This window comes from Dufourea novaeangliae, unplaced genomic scaffold, assembly GCF_001272555.1.
Source record: "Dufourea novaeangliae isolate 0120121106 unplaced genomic scaffold, ASM127255v1 scaffold248, whole genome shotgun sequence".
NCBI lineage: Eukaryota > Metazoa > Arthropoda > Insecta > Hymenoptera > Halictidae > Dufourea > Dufourea novaeangliae.
The window spans coordinates 3,285,163-3,298,386 of NW_015374156.1; the positions used below are offsets into that span (position 1 = coordinate 3,285,163).

The window sequence follows — 13,224 nt, forward strand, 5'->3', positions numbered from 1 at the left end:
AACCCCCCCCCCCACCCCCTGTTCGGAGGGTTGAAACCACTAGCAGCGGAAAAAGAGCTTTCAGACGCGTCCCTCTGACCAAGAGCCTGTCTTTCGAGATATTTCCATCATCAGGGATTAGTACAATCGTTCCTGACACCCTAACTTAGCTGCATTGATAATATATAGCCATGAATATGGCCGTTTTAAGCTCACCACGCCGGCGGGAAAGTATCCTCTTCGATTGGAACGCTTGGCAAGCCGCCAAGACGCTAGTTTCGTACCCTTCGATCCACGAAGGGGTTGCTGCAGCGGAGATGCAGTTTTATTTCAAGTGAGATCGCTGAGGTTAGGAGCGTTCGTTGCTTAGGTCTTCGAAAGGGTTAAGTTTGTTAGAGAGGTGAAGATGAGCCGAGAAGCGCGGGAAGAAAGGATTCCGTTTGCGGTGTGCCGATCGAGAGAAACTGAAGAACCTACCTTTGCGAGTCACGCTGAAAATGATGAAACGTCGAAGCGGAATAATAATCGTTGATCGGTGCGCGTCTTAGCGGAGTGGAATATAATATTCGTTACAATTGACGATCGCACGGTTACGTGTCCATTTAATCGAAAATCTTAACAGGCTACTCTCCTCCTTCCTTACTGTAACAACAGACGTTGTTCCGTTGCAACGTGAAGAACGTTATATATTTACAGGTTCTGTCGCTAGGTGAAAATTACAAGCGCACGATTCTAGCTCGATATGTCACAAATATCTAAATCTCACCTTCCTGGGGGCAGGAAAGGAATTCCTTCGAAAAGAAAAAAAGGTTCCACGTAGATCCATCTAGATCGCGACGTCGCTTATACATTAAAACAACGGGTGGAGAAGACTCTTTCGATTTCGTGTTCGGCCTAAATGGAATATCGTTCACGAGCGGAATTCGTCTAGTATACCTCTATTCCTTCGATTAGCCAGCGAGTTAACCGACTTGATAGCTTCGTCGAGGCGAACCCGGTTCTCCTCGATCCTCACGTTTAATCGTTTCGCGTCGGGAATTGTTGCCTAATTGCGCGGATTCCATTTCGTTTCTATCGGAAAACGGCGCAGCACATGTGGATCAGTAATGAATCTATCGGGTGTGCATTATTCACACCGTTCGTCGAAACGAAGAAAGGATCTCGAAGTGAAACGGTATCTCCTCACGCCGTACAACAGGTGGTTCCTCATACCTACCTGTCCGCGAACCGACACACCTCGGGGTATATACCCAGTGTGTGGCCTAGTGCCTGAGCGTAAAATCGTGTTAAAAAACGGAGCAGACATTCGTTGGTACCGTATCCATGTAAGAACGATAATATGTATACGTACGTGTAATATAAATATTATCACAGTATTGTACAGTAAACTATTTACAGATGTGATACATATACTACTTGGGCCACGCCAGCCGTACATTCGTGATTACCGTTCAGGATTATAATTGTAATATCACGACTCGGATGCCACCCTTACTTTTCTGGCGCGGTTTACGTCTCCTCTTTTTTGTTCTATCATTTTTTTTTCGTTTTGTTTCATCGTAACATCTATCTATTTATTTAACTACCTACGTATATATACCTGTTCGATTTCGTTGCAGTATTATGCTATATATATAAAAAAAAACAAACAAACAAACAACACACAACACATATACACACACACACGTGAGCATGCATAATGTGAAGGGGGCCGAGTTCTTTCTACGAGGGAACGGGAAGGATGAAGGGAAACGACGGGGGAAGATGAAGAGGTCCTAGGAATTAAATTAAAAAAAAAAAGGTATTTTAAATACTAGCTACTTAATCTACGAAAAAGAAAAAAAAACAAACAAATACTACACATGCCACTTTCAGTACAAACACATTACGGAACAATTGTACGGATGCACAACGATCTATGTATATATGTATTCGATATATTAAGTGTACAAATAGATAATCCACAACATTTTGTCAGATTCAATACTTATTTTCGAGGCAATCGAAAACCTATGACTATTCCTATAATATTTGTTTTCATCCTTGAATGGTTCACCACAGTTTTCAAAGGAAAGATGGTGGAAGGATGTTTTCTAAATTCAAACTGTGTTATTATTTTATTGTAACGAAATAATAGATTACTTATTGGTACACCTAATATATACATATACATTCAATGCGCAACAATGCCAAGCGTGCACCGCCGGGTCTCTATTACTGGCTCGGACTCGCACCCACGTACGCTACGATTTCTCGTTTTCTTCGTCGGGTTTTTTTGTCCTCCGAGGGAAAGGCGGAACGCGCCTCGACCTGAACGACATGAGTATTAAAAAAAAAAAAAAAGGATGCCTTGTGAGCGTGTGTGGATCATTGGACGGAGGAAAAAAGGGGAGATACGCTTCGATTTTTCCCGTCGTGTTCCGGGCCCGGTGAATCCCACGAGCCAGACGACGTTTCGTCGTAAAAATACAATCGAGTGGGCCCCGGTGAGCTGAGGCGAACACGAGATCGTCTTCGATCGTTTAACGGCATTAGTTTGGAAAGATTGTATTTCGAATATCCTCAATAATTCAGACGATTTAGAAGTTTTATGATAATGATTAATAGACTTCTTTAATTGGGGTGAAATACTGCTTGGATTGTAAATTGTGGTCTTGAGGGTACAAAATCAATTAGAGGATCATGTTTCCACGCAATTTTCATTTATATTGATAGCTTTAACCTTCTGCAATCTTGTCTCAAGCAGATCTCTCTGTTCGCCTATTTTTAGTTTGTTAGAAATTATTTTTTAATATTGATAAGACGGACAGCAATTTGGATTGCAAAGGATTAAAGATATTCTATTGAAATAGGGAAACTGTTTTAATGAATTAGCTGTTCAGAGACCAAAGTAACTAACTCCAATTTTTGAATTTTTTTCAGATTTCGAGGCATTTAATTGGTTTAAGGTTTTATATTCTTATACTTTTGTGGGGTTTATCACTTTAGCAAATGAACGCCTCAAATGATGCTGTAATTATTTTGACCGACGTGTCAGTCTGCATACGTGAGCAGAGTGATCTTACACTAAAATCTATGAATCATCCTTTAATATTGCACTGCTTTCACTGAATGTGTACTTTGTGTAGCAAACAACAATATCGAATAACGAATAAACATTTACTCGCTGATTCATCGTAACTTTGATTGAATTTTCATTCAACAAACGTTATTTTATTTATTGAACAGTAATTGTGTATATCATCCTCACGAATTATTCGTTATTCGATTAATATTGCAGACACATTTTGAATTTCAAAGAATGTTCGTATCAATCATGCTTAAATTTCATCTCTTCGGTGCATGAATGTTTTTTAAATGTCGTTTGCAATTGGAAAAAAGTCTACTATATAATTTTGCCTTCGAAATACTGATTAATATTTTGCAAAATAAAGAATCTCTGATTCAGTTCGCCTCGGCTCCCTTTAAGTATCGTTGCTCGGTGTCGATCGATCAACTTAGACGGTACTATTTACAAGGTCTTTAAATAAATAAGAGAGAATCTATCGTCGTAAAGTATTATAAATACGTGTCGAGTAAAACAAGAAAAAAAACCGACAGGACACACGGACGAACATAAAATTCACGGGTTCCTCGAGTAATTCATCACATGATTTACAACCCTAACCTATAATTATGAACCGTCCCATCTCTGTCCACGTTCAACCAACCGAATTCTCATTGATACGTGTCACCATATTTCGTGAAGAACCGCGACTCGAACGGGCACACGTCACCCCCCCTACAATATCTCGTAGAAAAAGTCTTTGGACTTCGATGAACGTATAGATCCAGCCGTTATCCCTCGAACTTCACCGTTCATTTCCCACGGAATTGATCGATCGATCGTTCTCAACGATTTCCATCGTGTTCGTTAAATTGTGAAACGAACGTGCTTATAGTTGAAACTTTATAAAAATTGTTTCAACTTCATAAAAATTGTTTAAACTTTTATAAAAATATAACTTCTAATAAATCTTTCATTACTCTATTTGAAACGAATGAGTAGGTCAAAAGAGTTTCATAAATTTCTTATTAAATTCCGTGACACCTGAAGATTAGAGTTTCCAGGTGGTGATTCAAGAAACGATCAAGAAAATTCTATTAAGCATTTAAGTACTCGAAGTTTTGCTTTTAATGCATACTTCGGATCGTCAAAGATCCAAGCAGCACCGGGACGCGTTAAAAGCAGTAATCTCGTTTAAAATAATCCATCGATCGTCTTCGTCGAACCTCCCCGTTGATCAGTACCTTCGATGTAAATATCGTACACATTAGAATACGCGTCGACTGGACTAGATTTATACGTTGTAAACGGAGCATTATACGTTCAGCCGCGCTCCGATCAGCTTTCATTGAAAACACTGTTCAACGAAAATTTGTGAAAATTCGAAAACGATGAAGTGAAAACTAATTCCATTTACTTTATTTTGTATTGCTGAATACAATAGTGATCTCATTTTTGACCCTGTACGTAAGGATTTTTTTTAATTTAATTGTAAATGTGGAACTTTTAAAAACATGTATTATACAGGATGTTCACAAAATCGTGGTAAAACCCGGCCAGATCGTGATTCTACGTGCTAACAAGAAAAATAACATTTTTTCGTTCCAGGCTTCGTTTTTGAACTAATTGAATTTGAAAATCTGCTGGATAAATCTGACGGATGCGTATGTTTATTGCATTCCATTTCTACTTCTTATCATGACGAATACGATAGAATAAAAAGTTAGATTTCGTGACGTGTAGAGGAAACATTAAAACCAAGATTGTGGTCAACAACTTTTAATTAACCCAAAAACTAGGTTAATTTTCATCATTTTGGGACATGTTGAACAGTGTTATCGATCATCGTGATATCGTCGGAGTCCAGGTCTATCCGAAAAATACACTTTACGAGACACGAATAACTTTTCTCGTGCATTATATACCGAGGCCTGCTACGTCAAGTACTCTCGATTTCGATCCTAAGGATGACAGGTGTCTGAAGACCCTTCACGCGTCGAAAGAAACGATAATTGCTCCGGACTCGTTCCAACGAGCCAGCAGTGCCGAACCATCGTTTTAATAGCATATCTCGGCGTAAACAAACACGAAGTCACTTAATGAATTAATTTAAGGCGAACCGATCTAGGGAATCCGTCCCGAGAACAAAGAACCGTGGATCGCGACGTTCCGTCAAAAAAATGAGTAACGATCCCTTTCCTCGGAGGCTGAAGAACGTTAATCTCTGCGAATAAGTTACTGAATTTTAATAAATATCAACGTTTGAACACTGGGATTTGTGATTGATGTCTGAAATTGATTAATATCTGATTTAGTCCGGGATTAATTTCGTGCTTCTTCAATTTTAACACTAGAACCACCAAAACAGATGATTAAGACGTTACAACAATACACTTTTAACAGATCTTTTACAACTTTTATTGCAATATCAAAATGAAGAAATTAGTTACTTTATAAATTTGTATAGGGCGAATTGTATGTAGAAACGAGTAAATTCAGTTATTAAAATGAGCAAATGATTAAATATTGAGTTTTTTCAATTACTTGTTTCATATTCAATTTTCGCGGCACTGGTTAATGTTCATTCACTGGTGAAATATGTATTTTTTCTTTTTAATTTAATTAACCCATTAACAGTCGAATAAAATTACGACTTGTGGTAAACAAAATGTATATTTAATGTATAATCCTAATAATTTAATATATATTTTTTTACTACAGAAAACTGAACTACTTGTATCCATGATAAAAGATGTAAAAAAAATCTTTTACACGTATCTTTTTAATAATTATGTGGTATCTGTTTCAATTTTCTCGGATCAAAATCTATACGTTATAACAAGATATACATATCAAAAAATCTAACTTTAATATGCCAAATATTTGTTAATACTATTACCATTTAAAATTCGACTGTAATAATTCCAAACTCTCTTCTCTTCAATCATTGATGCGTTTACCCCATTTTCAAAAGTTTGTCACGTTTATCAATGTAACAGACGTACAAGATACACGTTTATTGTCGGTAGTTCCAGTGTTAAAAACAACTCTGATATATTCTCGATAGCGATTCTACCCGAACGAATTTTAATAAATATTAAATATTTCGAGACTCACAAAGGAAGTTTATGCTTAATTCAGTTCCACGATCGCTTCGAATTAAACGTTAATGCGGGGTGACCGACAGGCATATTAATTACGAGTCCTGGCGGAACGTTGCCACTGTAAATCGTCAAACAAAATAACCGTATTTTCATCAATGACCGGATGCACGGCGCCTCATCGAGAATTTCGATACACTCGTCGTCCGGAAAAGAAAGTCGGATGTCGCCCGGAACTTCCTCCGCGCTGATTCGTTATTCAGTCAGCGCGAAGACACGGTTTTACGCCCGCAAGAACGACACGTTCCCGATATCGAGACATCTCGAAATTCTGATCCCCGACTGTGATTCGTCGACAAAGTAACAACACCAACTATAGCACCGTTCACAAAATTAACGCGTTCGAAGACCCTCCCTCCGCGTTTTGGACGGAATTACACGGACGCTGAAACACGTCCGTCGGACATCCCCTAAAAATCGAACCGATACGACCAGAGAAAAAAGACCACGAATCAAAACCCTCTCAGCGCTAAGATGTCCTGTATTAGAAGTAGACTGCGGATTTTTATGCAAAATTATATTTTCTAAAACAATTCATACAGAAAAGAGCAAATGTAAGAATTTCTTTCTTTTCTCAAGTTATTCGGTTTTGAATAAACCAAAAAACTTATTGGATTCTATGAAAGTTTTGTCCTTTATTGTATTTTACAAACCCCTGTAGGGTATAAATGCATAAAGGGGCATGTGAAAAGTAATAGAAGACAAAACTTCTATCAGGTTTAATATATTTTTCATTTTATTCTTAATGCAATAAACCCCCTAGGAGGATTAACTCTTGTCTAGACAACTGGGTATCCAGTTCTAAATTTCTTTTCACAGTTTCTTATTTTCTTGTCTAAAACAGCACTCGGTATATTATAGGAAGGGAAAACTAAGAGTTTCGGCAAAGTATGAAAGTAAAATTATCTATATTCATGTAATCTGTCGGAATAGTGGTCTTCCGATTGCTAAATAACCGAGAATATTTTGGTTGTCCACACAAGGGTTAAAAAGTCTTTGTTTTTAATTCTGCCTGTGTAAATTATGGTGTAAAACATTATTTTGTATAAATATCCGCATTCTAGAACTTACTTATTGCGATAAAACGTGCACTTGGCTAAATAAGTTTTCACTTTTGGTTGCATGGAATGATTGCACGTGACACGTAAGTGGATTCACAGCACGTGGCGAACAATGTTTCGAAACTCATATATGGGTCCATGGCGCTGAGAGGTTAATGATTCTTCACTTTTCTTTTTGATAACATCGCTGAACCAATCGATCCCTTCGATATCATTGGTTCAATCAAACGAATTCACCGAGGGCAATCTACCCGTTTCTAAAGTCCCCGTTCAAAACCCGTCGCGACACCGTTAGAGGTTCGACACGGGTTGCCAGGCGTTCTCCAGAGACACCTCTTTGACCCCTCAGAGACGACGCAAGTCTCTCGTTTATTCCAAACAGTACGCGGCGTCACATACGTTATTATAATCTATTAATGGTTCAAATTTTTAGATATTTTTTATAGTTACAGTACCACTCAAAAGTATTCGAACGACTGGATCGGTTTAATAAAACACAGAAAACTTTCTGTACATTACACTACCGATGGTTTCTTTCTTCTTGATAATATTCCACACACTACTCTTCGGTATTTTCAACTTATTTTCAATATACACCGAATAGCTTTCACCACGAAGAACACACACTGCAGAATATTTTTCAATTGAAATCTCTATAACTCTTAGCATTTTCAGTACGTTAGAGCGATACTTGTCTCGCCAAGGGACGAACAAGAACTGATTAAGAAAAAGGTGAATTTCGTGTTTATAAGACTCACGGTGGAGACATAAAAATAGAAAATATTTTCTCTGATATATTATGGTTAGCGAGTACGAAATTACCGAAAAAACACAAACTGTTCGTACTAGTCAAAGGACGGTCTATTAGTGGCACATGAATATTCCTGTTTTATTATGGATTTACGACAAGCAATTGACAAAAACCGTAGGCCCTGTTGCCTAAATAATACGTACCCTCGGCTAAGGGTCATAAAGGTATATAGGTATACCTGAGTCTAAACATTATCATAAACCTCAAAAGTCATATTGTTCGAATTATTCTGAGCGGTACTGCATATTAAATTTAATCCATTTGCATCATTAGCGTATACGCGCAATTTTCCTGGTCACTATCACGGAAGCATATATGTACGCGCATCACACTATACTAAAGAATTAGTTTAGCCAGCTCAAATCGATGAAATATAAAGTTTTTTATATTCTCTGAGATATTTGTAATTAAATTTATTTAAAACAAAATTTCGTGTTAAGGGCCTATTTTTGATTTGTTTGAAATGATGCAAATGGGTTAATAGTCCATTCAACTAACCGCACAGGTGTACAATGCACGGACTTTGGCTGCTAGGAATCTATAAGGTGCACAGACGCCGTCCCTGATGGCTCAACAATTCTACTCCCAGAGTCATCGACGAGCGATAGCAAACATAATATTCCCCAAGCAACCCGTGTCGGTGACAGTGTCAAGAGCAGGACCACCTGCAGTAATCAGGTATCTCCAATACGTAGATATCTAGAGACGTATTTCAATACATTATTCCCCCTGATCGATCATCGAGAAGATGGATGAAGCGTTTCGATTTGGATCGTAGGACAAGCATAGCGTCCGTTCAGCTATATAGGGGTAGTATCACTGACAAGGTACAGTGAATCCTCCATGAGTGTTCGAAAGCTCCTCGACACTGACAAGGAGAGGCCTCCAGGTGTAACACTGACTTTTTAATGAAGTTTAGCACAGTGATAGGGCTTGAAATTCTGAAGTTAATGATATTTATTCCAGCCGCATGTCTCCATCAATTTATAAAATATTTAATGTTCAGTGCCGAGGAGTCTTCCAAGACTCATCGAGGATATACTGTAGAGGAGTAGACCTAACATCTAATGTATTTTCACGGCCCATTTTTTTAGTGTCACTACCTACCGTTTTCATAACGTACATTCACCGTTCTCGAAACGTAGTGGTCACTAAGATCACAGATTTTTTAAGGTGTCAGTACTATCGATTAGATGGGCCGCCAAGTCTACTCCTATACCTTGTCGGTGATAGCACTACCGTTGAGAACGTACATCAGTGAACCGTTTGGATTCGGATCCATAGGACAAGCATTAGCACCCGTTAAGCTATATAGGGGGTAGTACTACCGTTGGGAATGGCTAGATATTGGTGAACCATTCGGATGTGGATCGTAGGACAATTATAGTGACCGTTCAGCTATAGGGGTAGTACTACCGCTGGGTTTAGATATCGGTAAACCATTTTGATTTGGATCGTAGGACAAGCATAGGGCCAGTTCAACAAAATAGGTGTAGTACTACCGCTTGGGTCCGGATATCGGTGAACCATTTGGATTTGGATTGTAGGACAAGCATAGAGCCAGTTCAACAAAATAAGGGTAGTACTACCGTTTGGATCCGGATATCGGTGAACCATTTGGATTTGGATCCTAGGACAAGCATAGCGCCCTTTCATCTATAGAGGGTAGTACTACCGTTGGGTCTGGATATCGGTGAACCATTTGGATTTGGATCCTAGAACAATCATAGCGCCCTTTCAGCTATAGGGGGCAGTACTACCGTTGGGAATGGATATTGGTGAACCGTTCATCTATATTGGGGGGATAGTACTACCGTTGGGGATGCGAGTGCGACATGTGTGGATGATAGGCGGTGTGATGGGGCGGTAGCGGCGAGGGACAGGACTGCTGATAGGGTCCGCCGGCCAGCATCGGGCCGGGACTCGAGCACGGTACAAGGTGCGAGCTCGGCGAGGCCGCGTGTGCATGCGCAATCAGGTGCGCGTGCTGCGCGTGCGAGGGTGGCGCGTGCTGCGAACCCGGCGGCGGCGGTGGCGGATGGCCTGGCGGGCCTCCGGTCGGTCCGCCACCTGGATAACCGCCGTGCAGCGAGCCACCGTGCGGCGAGCCATACACCAGTTGCCTTACTTTCTGCTCGTCGTCGGCTATGTTGTAGGTCAGTTCGGTCTCCTCGAACCCGGTCGCGGACATCCTCTGATCGCCGGACGAACCGGACGCCGGCGGGTCCGGGCTGTTCAGACAGGTCTGGATCAACGCTTTGCCGGCCTCGCTGGTGATCATCGGTTGGAGCTTGCGCGTCGCGAACGTGTACACGTGACCGGTCTCGCTGGCCACCAGCAACATCACCTGCGTCCCCGTCAACGTGGACAGCTCGTACGCCTGGAAGCAAGGGGTCGCGATTATTAATCGTGGAACGGTCCTGCCACTAGGATAATGATTATATTTAATGTTTTATTTTGTATTTTATTATTAATTACAGTTATAAGTTCGGTCTTTTTTTCTAACTTTATTGGAACGAAAAATTTTAGGTTATTTACAACCTTTTAGAGATGTTATTTAAATTAGAAAGTAAAGAAATATTTTTTAGTTGATGAGTTAAGATTTTATTATTGTCATTATATGGCAATAATAATTTTGGTTTTATCATTGATAATATGAGTTTTAATTCGTTTTTATATTAATTTATATTTTATGGAGTTAGGAATCTTGTTTTTATTAAGATTATTAGGGTTAGGTGTATATCCTGTAATTTTAGGGGGGTGATCTTCAAATTCAAATTATTCGATATTAGGATTTATTCGGATGAAAAGAATGTAGAATAAGCGAATGAGATAATATTGTAAACCAAGCTCATTTCTTGGCCTTCTGGCTGAAATTAATAAATATTGCTACTACTGCAATCAAAGTCCCCTCTGTAGTGACAAAATGTACGGGAAATTTGAGAGATAACTTAAAGAGAATAAAAGGAAATAGAACTCGTAACATGTTTGTTAAGGTACAATTTCTTTGAGAAATTCAATGGTAATAAATGAAAAAGTGATAAATAATTGTTACATAGCTGCTAAGTTTATCTTTTTCAATCCAAAATCTAAATCTACGTAATTCGTCCATATGATTTTAATCATTATTTTTGCCGTTATTATTATTTTCACGTCTTTGCTACACTTATATTCTATGTTCTAAGTAAGCAAGCCATAAATCATAAACATACTTTATTAATAAAAATTGTGCTAGGACGTAAAGATAGTTCAGTAAACTTAACTCTATAAACTACTTCAGTACGTTCAATCTCTTGATTCGTATAAGTACATTTACTGTCGAGTAATTGACACTTTGAGAAAGCAATATAAGTTATTATAACATCTCTAGGCGCATCTATTTTGTTATAGAGTAAATCTCGATAGAGATTTACCCTAAGTTATTGTAGTGTTTCCAAACAATTATTATCGACAGCTCTTTGTATTTACTGAAAAAGAACCGACCTCAGACATTGATTTTATCCTTTTCACTTAAAAAAATATCGAATAAAAGGTTTACGTTTCCTAAAACCTCCGTGTTTCTTTTCACAAGTTGAATTTACACCCGTAAGTCAAGAGTTTTCTACATCCGAACATTTCGAGAGATGTAACGCAGATACTTCCACGCACTTCGCCATCATTCAAATAGTTTAAAAAAATGGCGAACAGAGAAGTAACTGCGAATTTCTACTGAAAAAGTAACGACAATTAACTTGCTACTACAATGTAACGATAATAATGTCGATTTTGAAAAATTAAAAAAAAATTACCAGACAATATACTATAAAAACAAAAAAAAAAAGAGAAAAACCGAACAGCACATTCGAAGGAGCTAAAAAATTGTAAAAATATATCTAGGATCGACAAGGGAACTAAAATAATAGAAGAGCATATAAAGGGAACTCTTGTTGAAAGTGCAAACAGAAGCCTTGAAATTTGATACTGTGATGAGAGGGTGTAGACAAATATAGACAAACTCTAATGATATAAGGAGATTCATGCGAAGTGGATCACATAAATACACAGAGGTCTGGGCGGCAAGCTCCTTGTAAACAAGCTCTTAGGACTGCAGTCTAATCTCCAGTTAGTCCTTCTCAATTTACACAAAACCTAAAAATTTTGGGCATTTAACATAAATAATTATATCAAAAACTAGTATACCTTCAAGAATGAAATCTTTTGAAATTTACCTACTGTGATAAATCAGACAGGTGAAATTTCTAAACATTTAATCTTGGAGCTTGACAATGTACCTTAAATTTACGAAGCATATTAAGAAAATTACGAAATTTCTTTGACATTTTCAAGTTCTACAACTGACTCGATCTAACATGTTCCATATTCTCTAAAAATTCAGAGCTTCGATTGCACGTCTCGAAAAACAAATGAAACAGAATTAAATTACAGCACCGAATTTGTACAAAGGTATCGGTACGATTACTAAATTCTTCGTGACTTTTGTGTTACTTTTTATTTTACCGTTTAAAGGATGAGAACCAAAAAAATAATGGAAATATACTTAAGTGCGTTATGAAATGCAACGAAACAATATGAACCGATGTTGAATTTTACGGTCGTACAACGAAAATATTACAGAAACATTTCGAATCATTTCTGAAAATTATTTCCTTGGGGACAAAAAAAAAAAAAGAAGTCCTTATTACTGAAACGTAAGCGGAAAGTTAGATCCTTGAAGAACGAAAGTGCACTGCTTGACAAACCGTTTAACGTGTATTAGGAACACCTGATTTATTCCGGTCTTTATAGAGCGGATTTATGCAAATCCGTTACCGCCTGCGCAGCCATCGACGCCGCCATTTTGATATTATAATTAATTCGGAATCGCTCTAGCGCGGGGTAGAGAAGAGGAAAACAACTGCGTTTGCATTTTTCGTTCTCGAGATCGTACACTTTAATGACAGAAGAGACAATTATCAAGGTCTGTTCAAACAGTCTACATGAGTACGCCCTATATGGATGGAATTCGTAGTTTTTGCAGTCATTTATATGAAAATACATTGTATATTCAATTAGAGCCTATGTTGTTCAACTCGTTAACAAGAAACCAGCTGCACCGCACGGTGGGTAACAACGCATCCGTGACACGAAAGATGAATAAACATTATGAAACGTCATAAAAATCGTTAT

General features: G+C 38.3%; 1 protein-coding gene across 2 annotated transcripts in view; it reads right to left on the reverse strand.

Annotated features, from left to right (window-relative positions):
* LOC107191909 (serum response factor homolog) overlaps positions 1-13,224 on the reverse strand; it is a 30,411-nt gene that overhangs the window by 11,513 nt on the left and 5,674 nt on the right. For both annotated transcript variants that reach the window (XM_015581054.1, XM_015581055.1), the window contains exon 2: positions 10,187-10,438. In XM_015581054.1, the coding sequence (XP_015436540.1) occupies positions 10,187-10,438 (252 nt within the window). The remainder of the gene's footprint in view (positions 1-10,186; positions 10,439-13,224) is intronic.